The sequence below is a fragment of the Mesocricetus auratus genome, unplaced genomic scaffold (assembly GCF_017639785.1).
Source record: "Mesocricetus auratus isolate SY011 unplaced genomic scaffold, BCM_Maur_2.0 Super-Scaffold_100013, whole genome shotgun sequence".
Taxonomy (NCBI): Eukaryota; Metazoa; Chordata; class Mammalia; order Rodentia; family Cricetidae; genus Mesocricetus; species Mesocricetus auratus.
In genome coordinates this window covers 7,503,590-7,521,560 of record NW_024429196.1, presented here as the reverse complement: position 1 = coordinate 7,521,560, position 17,971 = coordinate 7,503,590, and the positions used below count along the sequence as shown (strand labels likewise).

Sequence of the window (17,971 nt, the reverse complement as noted above, 5' to 3'; positions counted from 1 at the left end):
GAAGAACCCAGAGCAGGGATTTAAAGAGCAAAACTGAGGAAGGAAAGGTGCTACTTGGGTGACTGGATACCTTGCTTGCTCAGCATGAGTTGCAGTTAGCAGGAGCCCAGCATGTTTCCTCTGGCAATGTACCCCATGTCCTTCCAAACCCTCCCCAGTGCTTTCATTTTTCTGCCGGAAATCACGTGTATGAATTGCTATTTACTTTTTTGTAATAATCTTGCAGAACCAGTTTGGTTGGTTTGAAATATCAAACACCTAAAATAACACTTGTAGAAGACGATGCCCATATTAAAATAAATATTAGATATGTAAATAATGTATAGTAGAACTTTCTGATATGTGTTCCTGGGATAGTGTTGAGCCGGTAGGATTTTGGTTACTCAAATCACATTAAACTTTTACGATAAGAGTGTTGTTTAATCGATGGAATGTACAATGTGTGAGTCACTCCGTGCTGGTCTAAGCAAACAACTCTCCACAAAGCCCTAATTAGTATGATTTACATGTTTGAATATTTCTAACCACTACAATTTTGAAATATTATGTGGCTTACAGAAGTAAATAAAACACGTGAGTTACTATGAAGACCAGTGGTGAAGTCATCATCCAGATTAGAATCTCCTGACCACCTCCATTCTGGATGTGACAATTTCCCTCAACCATGCCAGCATCCAGCATTGTTTGGTTTCTCTCATTTCTGATCTTCACACACTCTAGTCAGGCAGCTCATAGTTTTCTCTGCCTGGCTTCTTTCACTCCTCAACTTGGTGGTTATGATTCAGTAAGATTCATTCTTGTTTGCTCACTCATTTTCTTTGTGAGGTGTGTGTGTGTGTGTGTGTGTGTGTGTGTATGTGATGGTGTGTGAATCTGTTAGTGTGGGTATATGCACATGTGTGCTCCTGTGTTTGGAAGCTAGAAATTCATATAGAGTGTATTTCCTGGATTGCTTTCCACATTTATTTTTTGAGACAAGATTTATTGCTGAACATGAACCTCAGTGATTCAGCACGACTGACTGGCCAATGAGTTTCAGCGATCTGCCTGTCTCTACCCATGTATTACTGAGGTTACAGGTGTCCACTGGCACATCTGGCTTTTGTATGGGTCCAAAGATTTGAACTCAGAGTCTCATACTTGAGTGGTAAGCACATTAATTCACTAAGCTGTCTCCCCAGCCCTATCAGTCACTTCCTTGATTGAATACTGTAACACATGTTTTATAGCTACTATATGCATTTTACTGTTTTGGATATTTAGCTTATTTCACTGTTACATGTATTTATAAAGGCACAGAAATGCATTGATCACCAAGGGACATTCACAGATATGAACAGGATGGATCCCCAAGTCACCATATAGAAGGATGCTATATTACAGAGCTACTGTGGGATTTTGCACTACCAAAAAAAAAATAACTAGACAATGAGCTTTTGGGCTTATTGCTACAATATAGCACATCTACCCAACTAGTAAAAATGATACAAATATTTTCCTTTCAGAAATACTGCCTGCCAGTCAAGATTAATGATTGATTTTTATACTTAGAATTTTATGGTTCTAATGAGAGTTCTAAATTCATTAATTCTAACTATCAACAAGGTGGTGGTGGGTAAAAATAGGCTATCTGGAGGTAAGGAGCCAGTGCTCACAAACTGGGCTCTGTGTTGGAATCCTTTCCCATGATACTGGCAGCTGTGATTTTGCACAAGACCCTAGTGGATGCCCTGACAACAGCTTGGAGTCATTTATATGATTTTCCCATCTTCTCTTGCAAAAAAATGTTGATCATTTCTTCCATTTACTCTTCAGCATCTCAATGGAAAGGGGGACCAAGGACTGGTATTGGTTGTATCCTAGGACATGAGGAAACATGTCTCTTCATAGAAAACAACCATCAGCCTGGGTACTAGCAGCTCAGAGAAGCCTAGTTCTCCATGAAAGAGCAGTTGCACATGTGCAATTCAGTTTCATAAAGATGTCATAAGGGGACTTTGCAGCCAGGAAGGATGTTCAGAATTGGGCAAGAGGGCTCTGTGGATATCAGAACTTAAGAACTAAAATTCTCGGCTGGGCATGGTGGTGCATGCCTTTAGTGCCCGCGCTCAGAAGGCAGAGGCAGGTGGATCTCTGAGTTTGAGGCCAGCCAGGTCTATTAGGAACAATAAGTCAAACACAACATTAAGTATTTAAAGAAATGCATCAAAATAAGTAACATATTTTAAAAGCTAACGAGTGCTGTAAGCTTCAACAAAGTTGTAAGAAAATGTAGTATTCCTATTGGACTTACTGGTTTGACACTTTATGCTACTTACTCCTTTTCCCAAACATTTTAGTTACCAACTCTCTGACTCCTTCAAGTTTGAGATACATTTCCTATAGGAAGAGTAGAGTTACATATGGAATCTGTGCTTTGTGGGCTAACTACAGACTTGCTACCTTACCAACACTGGGATTCAGATCAACACTTAACAACTGTATCCCCTGCCTTCAGATAACATTTCTGACACTTTGACCAGACAGGGCTGAGCTGGCCAAGCCCGCCCGCCTGTGGATTGATTGGTGTTTTGTTGTGTCCGTTTTACTGTAAAGCGCTGCACCCGTAGGGTTCCCAGCTCCATTTAGCTCAAGCCCAGCAGCTCTTTGCTTCTGTATCCTTCAGTGCCAAGGAAAGGTGGAGCTGGCAGGACTCCCACAAAGGGGGAAAATTTCAGCCTTGACCATTGTTCCCACACCTGTGTGACTAGTGTCTGAATCACAAGAGACATGAAGTATACTCCATACCAGCAGGAGAGGCTCAGGTTCATGCCAGCAGCATGGGCTCTTGGCTTTCGATGACCCCAGTAGTAAGTGCTCCCATGCCACCTCCTTTATCTCTCTCCTCTTGGCTCTATGTCTCATTAAACACAAACAAAATGTCTCTCCAGCCTAATTTTACTTGGCTTGCTTTCCAAAATGTTCACAGCTACTTCAAGGCCACTCCATAAGATGGGAAGTTAGAGTAAAATGGATAATGGATTTAACCCACAATGCTTAAAGTATAAACATTTTGGAACATTTACAGAAACATAGTATCATTGTCAGGCCTCACAGTAATACCAAGCAAGAGCTTGCAGTTAAACACACAAGAAAAGCCAATATTACAACAAAAGTTTTGCAAAAATAAAGTATTAATGTAGTGTTAGCCATAGGGAGACAGAAGACACACTTTAATCTGTCTACTTGAATTGCCAAAACAGAGCAATTCAGGTGGCCCAAGGACACAGGGCAAAAGAGGACTGATTGGTCTCTTAACCTGGGGGTTTCCAGTCTTTTAGCTTCTCTGGTCCATACTGCTGCAAGAGACAGCGTCCCGGGCTTCTAATCTAGTTCCAAGATGCCCTGTTCTTACTCTTCAGATTCTGTATGGGAGATTTTTGATTCCCGGGCTTTTAAGGTCATTTTAGAAAAGGTCCTAGGGTTCCATATCTCAGTTCTGAAAATAGCTTGCATTGCAGTTTTAGGGCCTGATAGTACTGAGGCTTTGCATGATGCTCTCTGCTAGCCAGGATCCTGGATTAAAGAACTCACCTCTTAGTCAGGTGGTGATTCCAGCACTCTCCAGGCAAAGACAGGCAGATCTCTGTGGGTTCAAGGCTAGCCTAATCTACAGAGAAAGCTCCAAGACAGGCTCCAAAGCTACAGAGAAACTCTGTCTCAAAACAAAAGCAACAACATAAACAAAAAAGAACTCACCTTTTGGCAAATCCACTTCTGTATTCCTGTGGCCACACCATCTTTGCAAATCTCACTTGCTGTACTGCCTAAATTTGCATATAGGATACTAGTGAGGATCCTGGCACCATCATTTCCTATATGGAACTCAAACATGTCATCCAATGCCTCTGTATCTCAGGTTGTCCTGACTACAATATGGAAGGAATTAGTTTTGGCAGAGTGATTACAACAGAATCTGACACAAGGCTCAATGTTTTCTAGCTCTTGTCTTTACTAATGGCAAAAATAATATTAATGTTAACTGCATAAGGCTCTTCTTACACCAGAAGCAACAGGATCGTTAGTGCCCTGGCCAGGCACAGAAAGGGCAGAAAAAGGAGGGTGAAAGATAAACAGACTGTTTTTTAGAGAATACTAATGTGGCCAAATTGGACTTAACTAAAGACTGTAAGGAAATTTGCTGGACCATGAGTACATACAAGGACACAGGCATGCCAAAAAGAGGGAGCACTAGCAAAGGAGGAGGGATATCCTGTACCTAAATGAGAACCAACAATTTTAAAAGAAAAATCATGTAGTTGTCGGTAATCAGACTTAAGTCCTGCTCATCAAGAGGACAAACTGCCAGGACATGTGCCTCTCCTGGGGGACTGGACAGTCAGGGCCTACAGCCCCCAAACCAAGGCACTTATGTGGAGGAGCAAGGAAAGCTGCGGGAACAGGGAGACGAGATCTGGGCAAGAAGGAGGTTGTGGAGAAGAAAAAAGAATAGTGGGCGACTGGAGAAGAGAGAAGGAGCAGAGGAAGAAGAAAGGACCCGGAGAGATGGGGCAACATAGCAAGAGTGGGGTGGCAGGGCTGGGGAAACTGGAGGATCAAGGGGAGGAAGCGAAGCTGAGAGAGCTGGAAGGAGACCGGAGGGATGGGAAAGATGAGGACCCATAGCAGGGGGCAGGGATAGCTCGGGGTCCGCGTGGGTTGGTGTGGCGGGGCCAGATCAGCCAGCCGTACTGTTTCGAGACGCCGGCGTAGTACACAGGCGCGGCGCGCAGACGGGGGCGCTGTGGACTCGGATTGAAGCAGGCGCCGCCGGACCCGCCTCTTTCCCCGCCCGCCCGTGTCGCAGGGAAGCCCGGCGGAGCAGGCTCGGCCACATCGCGGCCGCGCGGGCACAGTCGCCCAGCAGAGTGCGGACCTCGCGCCGCCTTTGTCCGCCGGTGGCAGCTGGTCTCGCGGCCGCCGCCCGAGATGGCTCCGCAGCAAGGCCGGCCCTCGTTGCCCGCCCGTTGCGAGCCGCCGGCGGCACCGCCCGTACCGCCTCGCCGGGAGCGCGGGGGGCGCGGGTCGCGCGGGCCCGGGGTGCCCGGGGGCTGGGGACGCACGGGCGGCGCCGAGGGGCGCGGCGTCAAGTGCGTGCTGGTCGGCGACGGCGCGGTGGGCAAGACCAGCCTGGTGGTCAGCTATACCACCAACGGCTACCCCACCGAGTACATCCCCACGGCCTTCGATAACTTCTCGGGTGAGCGCGGAGCGGGGCGCGGCCTCGGGCTGGGAGGAGCGGGAACCCGGCCCGGGAGCGTGGGGCGGCGCGGAACCCCAGGCAGCGGCACAGCGGGGCGGCGGCGGTGTGTGCGATCCACCCGGCTCGGGGATTCAGGAACGAGCTGTTGCACAGGTGCCCTTCCCACCTGTGCCCTCCTTCGTGGCTGCTCCGTTCCAGGGGGTCGCCGCCTGGAGCAACCAAGATTACTCCGTGGGAGAACCGGCCAGGCGCACCGGGGAAGGCTTGGGCTTGCGAGAACGTTCCTTTCTTCTGAGCCCGGCGCCTTCTGGCCCCAGCCCCGCCTGCGCTGTCTCGGTTGGCCCAGTCCTTCCAGCCTGTCGTTAGCTGCAGCAAGTTCTCACGGGTGGGCTCTTGTATCATACAAAGATACAAAAGCAAAGCAATCCTTTATCTTGATTTTTTTAAGTCTTTTTGGAATTTAAGAGAAAGTTGTTTTTGTTTTTTATTTTGCTTTTTTTTTAATCACAGAAACTAGTGTGAAAATCTTGCCCCTAAAAATTTTACCTCTGACCTCCAGTCTTTATGACCCAGACCCTGATTGTCTCTATTCAGAAACCCCATGGATAAAACAGAAGTGCAGGGATAACGCCCCCCCCCAACTCCACTCCCCACTAGCATAAACATTTATAAACAACCAGAAAGACTATCAGAAAGAGACAAATTGTCTAATTTAAACTGAAACCTCCTTGAGTTTCCTGGAGGGCGTCCTTGCTCTCACCCCATCTCTAGAGCCTGGTGGAAACCTGTGTGTGACTTCCCCCGCCAGCTTTTCTTTTTAATCCTCTTTTTGAACTGACAGAGGGGAGTGCCCTTTTCCACACACAGGGTGATAGGCCGCCTGTGTTTGCACAAGTTCTCAAAACTGCTGGAGTTTTGTGATAAACCCTGAAGTCTGGAGACTTTTTCCCTAGAGAAAACAGAATTATCTGTGAGGGTTTCCACCGATTTAAAACTACAGAGTTGGTTCCCACCTAATCCCTCCACCTTGTGTTGTTTCTATGTCCTTTGAAACATGGGTGACAGGGAAATTAATCTTCCAGACTTGAGAGGAAAACACTAGCCTTCCGGGGCACCTTCCAGGGGTCAGGGCTTTGCTGCCTCATGCTCTGTGGTGGAGGGAGCCCCCACCTTGGAACATTTGTACTTAAAAACACCTCTGTGGGCTTCTGGGTTTAGCTAAGCCCTTAGTTCACTAAGAGGGACCAAGAGAGCAGCTGCCCATCTTCAGAAGAGTGAAAGATAATCACTCTTGCTCTTTTTTTTCTCCCCAAGCTGTGGTGTCGGTGGATGGGCGGCCTGTGAGACTCCAGCTCTGTGACACTGCAGGACAGGTCAGTATCAAGTTACACAGCTCAGCCCTGGGAAAGGAAACAGCCTTTTAAAGGTTTCCAAACAACCTTTGCCATTTCCACATGACTCCCTTAGTCCTTGTGAAACCTGGGGAAGCAGGCCCACCCCTGCTTCAGCTCCTTTTCAGACAGTGGGAGGAAGCGAGGAGGCCAAGAAGGACCCCGGGGCCAGTCAAACAGGGCCTGCCTGTTCTGGGCAGAAACTGCCCTTATCATCACAGGACTTTCTGATGCCTCTCACTTTCTGGCTTTTGCTAAAAAAGAAAAACCACAGTTATGGTTTGTAATCATTTCTCAGAGTAAGCCCCTCATATTTTGTAATTACTTGATTCCAAGCTAATAAGCCAGATACTTAAAAGTTTGTTCAAGGAAAAACTGTAGTTTGTGTTAGTGAATATTAGCATCTCTCTTCCCCAATTCTAGAACAGAGGCATGGTGGTCAGAGACATCCTAAGTTGGAGCAGGAAAGGAAGGGCTACTCTCTTTGGTCATTCTTGTCTTGAGGACAGAGCACCAGAAGAGAAAGACAGGCAGTGATGCAGAGGGCATGGGTGTAAAGTCCCCTCAGTGGCCTCCAGAAGAGTTTTGGGGCCTAGGTTAACCTACCCCAGCAGCTGTCCTAGTCACTGAGGTCATGTGGTGCTTGTGAGTACTTAGATGCCCAAGTGACGGTAAGCTTGTCTCCCCGTGATGTCTGGGGCAGGGGTTACAAGTGTCCGCTTTACTTTTCTGACTACCCATGCTTATGAAGAAGCTGGCCTGCCTATGTTCCCCAGTTCTCATCCAAACCAGAGCCTTGGGGTTACTCACCACTCTAAGATAGCAGACTTGGGACTCGGATCTAGTTTATTCCTTAGCCCTCAAGGAGACAGAAGACCAGGCTATCTTAATGGAGCATCATAGTGATAGCTGCAGCAATGGAGTTAGAGAAGCTAAACCCTACCAGTGTGTTCATTGTGTGGGAAAGAAACATCAAAATCCAGGCATAGTTGTTCATGCCTGGAGTCCCAGCTTTCAGGAAGCTGCATCAGAAGGATAGCCACACACTCAAAGTCAGCCTGGGTTATATAGTGAGTATGAGGCCAGCCTGGGTATAAGACACCATCTCAGAAACAAAAATGACAGGTGTGGTATTTACACACCTGTAATCTCAGCACTTGAGAGGTGAAGACAGGAGGTTCAGAAGTTCAAAGTCATTTGCTACATAGGGTATTTGATGCCAGTCTAGCCTAAGTGAGACCCTGCCTTTTAAAAACATACAAACTAAAGGAAAAAGTGCCCAAGACACAGCCTTCTTATGTCTTTCCTCTTTTTTCATGTCCTCTGAGTTCTTTTACACAAAGTGAGAAGGTTGGGTTTTTCCATCTGCAGCGCATGGACAGAAGTGTGTAGTGGCTATAGGCACCCTGAGGACCAGACGGAGGCAGGAAATGTGAGCCCCAAGGCACAGACATCGTCAGCCACAGTGAGGATCTGCTAGGATGTTGGTTCAGGAATCACTGCACCACCCCTCGGATGTCTCTACCTGCCATCTTGACTTCTGAAGGAGGTGGAATTTCCTTGGGAGATGAGTCCTGAGTTGGGGTCTGGCACACCTCAGAGTTCCATGTGGTTTAGTGCATGAACCACAAAGTGTAAGATGTCAGTGTCCATAGAGCTGTAGGCTTGCCTGCTGTAGACCTGTAGTCCATAGACCAATTCTCAGGAGCTCACAAGGAAAACAACACAGTATGGGGGAAAGAAAGCCTTGCCCTGTGGGTTGTTTTGAGAGGGGATGGATATGTTTTTAAAATCCACTTAGTATTTCTAAAAAGGAGTTAACTGCTTCCTTAGTATCATCTCCTAAAAGTCAGGGAATGAACTGAGAGTAATGGTTCAGACCTGTAATCCCAGTAATTGGGACACAGAGGCAAGAAGATCACAAGTTTTAGGTCTGCCTGGACTACCCTGTATCCCTTGAACTGTGAGTTCAAGGCTAGCCTGGGCCTCACTATACAGTGAGGTCCTGTTTAAAAGCAATATCAAATGGACTCAGTAGGCTGCATTTGCATGTTTATTTGCATGTGTGTATATTCAACAATAATAATTAAAGAAAAAAAGAGACCATGAGTTTAAGAGGTTACCCAGGTCACTGGGCATGAGCGTGGGTATTCCTGGTTGTTAAATGAGCCGGAACTCCTGCATGGCTCCACTTGTCACAAACATACCCAGAATTCACTTCTGCTCCCTTTCAGTCCCTGTCAGGGACAATGGTAAGCATTTGACATTGGACTCATAGTCTCACGTGCAAATAGAGTAGAGATGGATAGGTGGCTGTAAGAAACGTAGCCTGGGAGCAGATAGTGTTGCTGAAGGAAGGGTGCTTTGCTGCCTTCTCCGCCTGACCCATAGTGTATTTGGAAAAAAAAAACCTTCATGCTAAAAAGAGGGAAAAACAGGGCACAGCTAGAAGGAATCTACAGTCCTGTCTGTCTATGTCTGTCCTGCCCTTAACATTCTCTGTGGAGTTCATACTTCAGGCTGGCAAAGACGTATTTATAGCCTAGCCTTGGGTGTGTGTTTGATGGTGTGCTCTGGCTGCATCTCTACAGCACATCTCAAAGGTTTCTGGTCCACACGGTACAGGGGTCTGTTTCTGTTTCACCTTTCTAGTTCCTTAGCCAGAATCTCAGAGGTTTGGAGAGCAGTGCTCTAAGTCACGATGAGCTTCAGGATGTGGCCAAGGTGGCTGCTTTCTCCCTGCATGTCTCACCCCCAGCATGGCCAGAGCTGGTCAGGTTTATATTCCTTTCTCAAAGCCCAGAAAAGAAGGAGCAGCTCATGGAAAAGTCCCCTGAGCTAGCCCAGTTACCTGGTTTATGTTTCTACATTTGTTCTTTCAGCATGAAGCTGGCAGTGAGAAACTGAAGCCATTCTTTCTCAGCTTTCTTATGTAGGGGCTGTTAGTATTCAGGCATCTGTACTGGCCTGCCCTTAGGGTGCCGACAGGATATGTCCTGAGCTGCAGCCACTAAGAGCAGCCCTTGTGCACATACGCTACATTCCCTTATAAAAGGCAGGCCTTGCCCACCTCACATCTCTTCCTGCATTCTTGTCTCCAGGGACCAGTCTCTGTCCCCTTTTCTGCCCCTTCTCTCTCCTCTTCCAATAAACCTCCCATGTGAGCCCTGTTGCATGGTGTGACTCCTTACCATTTTTTAAATAAATAACATGGACCTCATCCTGAGGCATAGACACCCCAAGCTTCTGGGTTCTCCCTTGAGCTCATTAATTGTTGACTTATACGGCCACTCGGTTATTGACCCACCAGTGGAAATAGACCCTCAGACCAAGAGCATCTAATACAAATAAGACTAATGTTGGTTCCCTTAAACCCGAGAAAGCAGCCTGTGCTGGCTGTTTTATGTCAACTGGAAACAGTCCAGAGTCATTTGGGTAGAGGAAACCTCGACTGAGAAAATGCCGTGCAGTGCTTTGAATAAGAAAGCCCCTTTGTCTCCCCCCCCCATAGGTGTATTTGTTTGAATACTTGGTTCCCATTGGTGGACGTGTTTGGGGAGAATTAGAAGGCGTGCCTTCCCAGAGGAAGTGTCTTTGCCTCCACCCCCCACCTCCCCCACACACTGAGGTTTCAAAAGACTGGTGCCACTCAGTGTGCTCCCTCCGCTTCCTGCTTGTGGATCAAGATATGAGCTCTTAGCCATTCCTGCCACCATGCCTTTGCTCTGCCATCATGGACTCTAGCTAGCCCTCTGAAACCATAAGCCCAATTAAATGACTATTTTTCAATTGATTTTTTATAGTTGCCTTGGTCATGGTGTTTTGCCACAGCAGCAGAAAAGTAACTAGTCCATATCTCTGACAGATTGGCCTGTGGGCAGGCTGTGGTGTATTCTCTTAGTGATGGATGTGGGAAGTCCCTGCTCGCTGTGCGAGGTTACACACCTGGGCTGATGGTCCTGTGTGCTACAAGAAAACAGGCTAAGCAAGTCAGTAATCAGCACTCCATGACCTCTGCCTCAGTTCCTGCCCTGTTTTTCCTGCATGATGGACTGCAGGCTGTAAAGTCAAATAAACCCTTTCCTCCCTGCATTGTTTTTGGTCCTGATGTTTATCACAGCAATAGAGACCCCAGCAAGACAGCCATAGCTGGAGAATAATGTGCCTGTAAATAGGGTGATCAGAACCCACCAACTGAGTAATGGAAAACACTGAAAGCATTTGACTCCTTCCTGCCTTGGGAAGTCATCGGTGTCAGATGCTGGAAGATGTCAGCGCCCACAGACACATTTCAGATAAGAGTGAGCTGATGTGAAACTTTCCTGGGGTGAGGCCGAGCTGGAGTTTCCTGTGAACAGGAAATGGTGTTGTAGGGTTCTATAAGATGTTTGGCAGGAGATGCTAGCATGGATGCCTGGCTCATGCCTGCTGTGTCTGGTGTCTGGAGAATCTGCAGGCCATCTGTGTTCATTTACCTGCTCTAGGTGTCTATACCCAGGGACAACTGTGCTCATTCTGTACTATACTATCTGTATGAAGCACTGTGTGGGAGCTCAGCCATTTGCAGAGATGAAAGAAGGAACAAAAGTAAGAGAAAGGGAAGTAAGAGAAGATACAGCCAGGACAAGGCTGTATTGCTAGTGTCTGTGGGTGACAGTGAGGGTACCAGTTCTTCAAACTGCTACTGATAATGGCCTACACAGATCCTCAGTTTCGTTTCTGTCTTTCTTGTTTCTAAGGATCATGGTTCTACACTGTGTATACTAGGGCTGGCAGAAGGAATTGGCATCCTGCATAGCTGTGGTCAGGCAGAGCAGGGCTGGATCTCAGAGGGGAGTTCCATTAATAGACCAGATTTTACCAGGTCAGCTCTTGGGTACCAGCATAGATGAGTACTGGCCTTCAGATAGTCAAGTTCGAAGAGTTTAAAAAAAAAAAAAGAGAGAGAGAGTTGGGATCACTATGGGCTAAAGGCCAGAAAAAGCAAGGACTCATTTGCTTAAGTTGGTTTCTGTAGCATATGGCATGCTGGTCATGATCACTGAGGAGACAAAGGACATATTTGGAGTGTTAAGGCTGTGCTGTCCCTCGGAGCTTAGAAAGGCTGCATCTGTGTCCCTAGGGCAGGCAGTGGGGCAAGTCTGAGATACTGGCTCCTTCATAAAAATATAGGTTTTCTATGACTACCCTGGTCCTCAAGGTCATTCACTAAGGTGGTGAGAGCTAACAAAAGTAATGGCTTGTGCCGGGCGGTGGTGGCGCACGCCTTTAATCCCAGCACTCGGGAGGCAGAGGCAGGCGGATCTCTGTGAGTTCGAGGCCGGGCTGGACCGACAGCCTCCAAAACAATACAGAGAAACCCTGACTCGTAAAAACCAAAAAAAAGTAATGGCTTGCACTGTATGGTTTCAGGACGAGTTTGACAAGCTGAGGCCCCTGTGCTACACCAACGCGGACATCTTCCTGCTGTGCTTCAGTGTGGTGAGCCCCACATCCTTCCAGAATGTCAGTGAGAAGTGGGTACCGGAGATTCGGTGTCATTGCCCGAAGGCCCCCATCATCCTGGTTGGGACACAGTCGGACCTTAGAGAAGATGTCAAAGTGCTCATCGAACTGGACAAATGCAAAGAGAAGCCAGTCCCTGAGGAGGCGGCAAAGCTGTGTGCTGAGGAGATCAAAGCTGTCTCCTATATTGAATGCTCAGCCTTGACTCAGAAAAACCTCAAAGAGGTGTTTGACGCTGCCATTGTTGCTGGCATCCAGCACTCAGACTCCCAGCAACAGCCAAAGAAGTCTAAAAGCAGGACCCCAGACAAGGTGCGGGACCTGTCCAAATCCTGGTGGAGAAAGTATTGCTGCTTGGCCTGACCTTTGCAGACAGTTGGTGTGTAAGCTGCAACAACTCTTTATGACTTGTGGGTGTGGTCATAGGACAAGCCCTCAAAGCAACCCCTTTCTGTCCTTAATTTCCTGTCTGTGAAGTTAGGGTTAAGATCCATATGCAAAATATGTTAGAGAAATTTGGAAGTTAAGATTTTTTCATAACTATGGAAACAGAGCCTTAGAACTCTGGATTAATTTATATTTCATATGAAAAGGGCTCTTCAAAGCTAGGTACCAGCATGAAGTTCTGCTGCATCACACAGGACAAAGGAGACCGTGACCCTCTCCTGATTAAGGGCTACTGAGTGCTCACTGAATGACACATGTACACCAGCAGACTTGGTGAGAGTAAATCCCAGCTTTGAAACCACACAAACCATACCTGCTTTTGTAAGAGCACAACTCTGAAAAAAGAGAGATGCTTCTGTCTAAAGACCTCATACCCATCCCTTTTGTCATTTACTCAGACTCACTTGCTTAAGATTTTAAAACAACCAAAACATCCCACTGGCTCCTGGCATTGTGCTAACTGAAGAGTACACTTGCTTGTTATGTTGGTTTTTTTTAAAAATCACATGACAAGTTCAGTTGCTATGAAAATGGTGGAAATGCCTCTTGGAAGGCAAGTGCTAGGTGCAGAGCTGACTTTTTTTTCAGGGAGCAACTCATGTTGAGATGAGAGAGTGCTCTTTGCTTTCAGGGTTGGCTTGTGCGCTGAGCCATCTGTGTCCTGGTGATGAAAGCAAGAGGAAGCTCTTGTCTAGGGGCTTTAGGCTGCCACGCTCACGTTGTCCTGTTTGCAAGAAGTGGGCACCTTCCTTGAGAGAAGCCATAGTTGATGATTGTGGGACACACACACACCTTAAGTCTGTTGAAATATCCATCTGTGTACACATACACAGATGACTGGTTTGCTGGTGGAACTTTGAGACACACCGAAGCATGGTTGCAGATGTTAGGGTGGCATGACATCATTTTATAGAATCTTATCTTCATTTACACATTTTTGAGAACATCTTAAAAAGTGGAATGAACACACTTTTGCTGTGCCTTCAGGGTCCTGTGATGAGGGAGGCACTGTATCACGGGGTAAGCATGTCTGCCTTCTTGGTGGGGGTCAGTCAGAAGCTCATGCTCACGAGGGTCTTGTGGCTGACCGTTGTGACAGCCCTGTGTTAGGAAAGCTCTTTCACAGTGTTGTAGGTACTTCCAAAATGGCACAGAAGCTGTGACAATGAATCACCGCTTCTGGTTTACTGTGAGCAAGGTGGCCACCTGGTAACAAAATTTTCTGTCTGTGAATGTCTTTTTATATTAAAAAAACAATCTTATGTTTTTCTACAGAAAAATAAAATAAAAATATCAGGTCATATTTCTGGTCAAAGACTTCTTCCTGCTGGCAAATAGGACCTAAACCTCTCTTTATTAAAATTAAAAGGCTAATTGCTGAACCACTAGAATATACAAACTGTTTGTGACTGAGCCTTCAGCACAATGCCAGTGACATCAGCCTTGCTTTCCTGAGGTGTTTCATTGTGACCTGAGTGGTAACATTGCTTGACTTATGGAAATGCTTGTAACTGGCCTAGTGACTGAGCTTACTACCCTACTGTGCATGGCTGTCTGGAAAGCCCACCTCCAAGTGGGGGCTCCAGAGGGTGGATGGGGACAAGTGAGTTATTTAATTGTAAATGTTATAATAAAAGCAAATGTAATGGAGACCAAGGAAATAAGCATTTAGAACAAAAACTTGAGGTTTTATGCTAGAACTGTTGGGCCTCATGCCCTGCTTCTCTGGGCCACTGGGAAGTGGCATGAAGGATGCTGTGTGACTGAATTCTAGGACACTTGCTTTTAGGATGAATACCCTGGACTGTTCACAACACAAATGTAGTGGGTTGCCACTGACCTGCAAGTTTTCAATATGTTACTACATTCGATGGAGTCATAAGGTCTGACTGTACTTGAGGTTTTCCTGTATTTTTTACTTTTTGAAAATAGAGATTTGGGCTGAGAAACTTTAAAAGTATGTGCCTGGGTGAAATTTAAAGTTGGTTCTCTTTGAAGCTGAAAAGTGGCAAATGCACAGCTTAGTGTCTTGGGAGGATTCTGTGAGCTGTGAGTGTAGCCATGCCTCTTCAGCTTGACTCTCAGTGTAAGCCAACTCCCCTGAAAAACACATTGTCGCAGGCTCCAAAACCGTCGTCTCATCATGTGTGCAAGCAAACTTTTGATAACTTTATTTTCTGCTCAACAGACATGTGAGCAGCTACCCAGAAGTCTCAAGCCAAAAGGGGAGCCTCACTGCTCTGCAGGTGCCTTACCAACTTGTGCTTTTCTGTTTTCATGTGTTGAAGATGTTGAACAGAATCTTGTACTTGAAAATGCTATAAATGAGTTGCTATGAAATAAACTCTGACCTGTGGACATAGCTGCTCTTGCCTGTTCTGTCAGGAGAAGCTCAGCCATGCCTTGGCCTGGCAGAGGTTAGGAAGAGTTTTTGTGCTTAGGGAAAGCATCTAGTATCACATTTATTCAACACAGTCTTTGGGGGCTCTGGAATTGGCCCAATGATTGGGACCCTCTGCATGTTTCAGAAAGTTCAAGTCACACAGGTCTCCCTATGTGTCAGACTCCAGACACCAGAGGTACTCAGAGTTGAGGATGACCTCAGGGCCTGAGAGCTTCATGTGTGAACACTCCACCTTTCCCTCTATGGATGAGTGCTTGGGGTGGCAAGTTGCAGGGATCTATAAGGCCCAAGGAGGGGAGCAGAAGCCAAGACCCCATCACCCTGCCATGGTGCAGCTGAATCCTGGGTACCTATGTCCCAGGATGCCAACAACGCTGTGCCTTATGATTCTGGAAGTTGGTCTCACAATGTTAAGAGGGTATAGCTCTCTTGGAAATGCAACTTCAGGGAAGTAACCACTCAGATTGGACAGACACCATCCTGTTTGTGACATGATACCCAACATAAATAACTTGAAGGATTTCTTTTAGCTCAGGGTTTCAAAGGTTGCAATCCTTTGCTAGCTGATTCCATCTATTGTGGGCCTGATGTGGAGTAAAATGTCAAGGTTGAGGATCCTAAATAGCTACTCACCTTGTGGTGGCCAGAACACAGATTGGGAATTTGTGCATGCTGGCAGGTGTTTTCTTCCCCTTTTGTTCCATCCAGGCCCCCAAACTATGGCATAGTGAAGCCTACATTCAGGGTGGAGTGGGTCTTTTCCCTAAATCCCTCCTGGAAACCCAGAAAGTGTCCTTTACTAATTTTGGCACTTTTCAACCCAAGCAAAGGGAATCAAGATTAAATATCATTGGACTAGAAAGATGGCTTAGTGGTAAAGGGCAGGTTCTGCTCTGCCAAAGGCCCAGAGTTAGGTTCCCAGCAACCTTGTCAGATGGTTTACAAGCACCTGTGACTCCAGCTGTGGGGCCTCTGACACCCTCTTCTGACCTCTGCAAACACCTGCACTTCTGTGTGTTTATTATACACAGACACATGTGCATACACCTAATTAAAAATCAAATCTTGTTTTTAAGGATTAGCTATTATAGTTGTCTAGTAGCAGATAACTGCTTGTGTTGCAACAGGCAGGCTGCAGCCTTTGTGAACGCCAGCTAGACATTCCGCCATGATGGTTGGAAATGATGTTCAGAAATCAAACTCCCTCCCATTCTATAGGTGGCCAGGAGGCCAATGGTACACTAGCTTCACAGCCTTCAGCATCAACCTCAGGGTGGTTGACTCCAGCCCAGAGAGACCTGATCCCTCACTTTCTTTCTGGAACATGCTGACAGTGTGTCCACCCCTGGGTGGATGTCAGAGATGCTTCTCAAGATTTGTGACCTAGAAGGTGGGACAAGAAGAAGTACCTGGACAGTTGTTTCTAATAAAAAAGAAGACAGGAAGGGTCCAAAGCAGAAAGATACCTGTCATATTCTGAGGCCAGGCTGACCAAGACCAGAGTACAACAAGTGTGCCTGTAGAAGAGGTTGAGCTCTGCACCTGAATCCCAGGTACACCACTTCCTAGATGTGGCCCTCCAACCCCTGCATTGAACCATAAGCATGGTCTCCACCCCGTGGTCTAAGAAGAGGATAAATTGCAAATAGATAGGAGATATTAGTGCAAGGCCAGTCCTCAGCAAAGGCCTACACTGTCTCCTCCATGTGCATCTGCACACATAATTCCTGTAATTCCCCAGCAGCACTCCACAGAGGTGACTGCTACTACTGGCTTCTCTCACAGTTTTTGTCAACTTGACACAAACTAGAGAAACCTAGGAAGAGAGCATCTCAATTGTAGAATTGGCATGTGGGCATGTTAGTGGAGCATTTTCTTGATTGATGTGGGAGGACCCAGGTCACTGTGGACAATGGCACCCTTAGGCAGGTAGACCTGGGCTATATAAAAAAAGTAGTGGTTCAGGAGTCAGTGGGCAGACACTGCGTGAGGTCATGTCATGACCTGCGCTCCCAGCCTTGACTGAGCAGTTTCTTCTCTCCTATTGTGCAATTGGCTGAAGCTCTGGCTGAGCATATTCTCACATTTCCACCACCCTCTGGTTCCTGTTGTCCATCCGTAAACAGTACATACCCCCACAATAAAACCTAACCTGTATATGACGGATGCATGAGACTTGCCTGGCACCCATCTCTAAGAAGAGGGGCAGATTTTGAAGATCACTTCAGGTCACTTCTCTGGGACATCATGCAATACTTAAGACTTCATTCACTGTAAGAGTTTTCTGTTGCTGCTGTAACAAATCCATTGCAAACTCAGGCATTTAAGCAGCCACGCCTAACTACCTTGTTGTTTCAGAGGCTAGTAATCTGATGGGACCTCACTTCGAGAAATAAAGAGCTCAGCAGTGTTGAGCCAGTAGGCGTAGGTTTTCTTTGGTAGTTTCTGGGGTCACCTGCCTCATGGCTTGTGTCTTCCTGAATCTTTGAAACCAGTGATGGCTAGCCATCCCATTCTTACATGGAATCACACAACACTGATATTTCTGTCTCATTCTTTGCCACCCAGGACTCCTGTCATGAAGGCAGTGGGCCCATTGGAGATAGTTCTGGGTGCTTATCACCTGAAGGTTAGCTGATGGCAGCTTCTACCGTGGTCCTTGTGTCCCTTTGGCCATGAGACCTGCATGGTCACAGGATCTAGTTTCAGGCGTAGATGTTTGGGAGCCTCTCGTTTGCCCCCTCCTGCACAGAGTTCTCTGCCCACACAACTTCACGGCTGCTGCACTGGCTGCTTGCCCTGTTCAGAAGCACTTGAGCAGCATTTGGTGCTGGCTTCCCACTCTTCGGATTTCTTCCTATGAGTGTGCAAAGGGAAATTTTAAACTACACCACCCCTACTCAGACATCACAAAATAAAACTGAAAAGCAATAAAGCATATGTGTGTGTGAGGGGGAGAGGGAGAGAAGAGGCACGGGAGGA

At 46.8% G+C, this 17,971-nt stretch overlaps 1 protein-coding gene across 1 annotated transcript; it reads left to right on the top strand.

The window, feature by feature from the left end:
* Positions 1 to 4,874: 4,874 nt before the first annotated feature.
* Positions 4,875 to 14,947, top strand: Rhou (ras homolog family member U). Its single transcript, XM_040755325.1, has 3 exons — positions 4,875 to 5,239; positions 6,557 to 6,615; positions 12,046 to 14,947. Exons 1-3 carry the CDS (start codon positions 4,969 to 4,971, stop codon positions 12,499 to 12,501), a joined length of 786 nt encoding a protein of 261 aa, XP_040611259.1. The 5' UTR covers positions 4,875 to 4,968; the 3' UTR covers positions 12,502 to 14,947.
* The last annotated feature ends 3,024 nt before the right edge of the window (positions 14,948 to 17,971 follow it).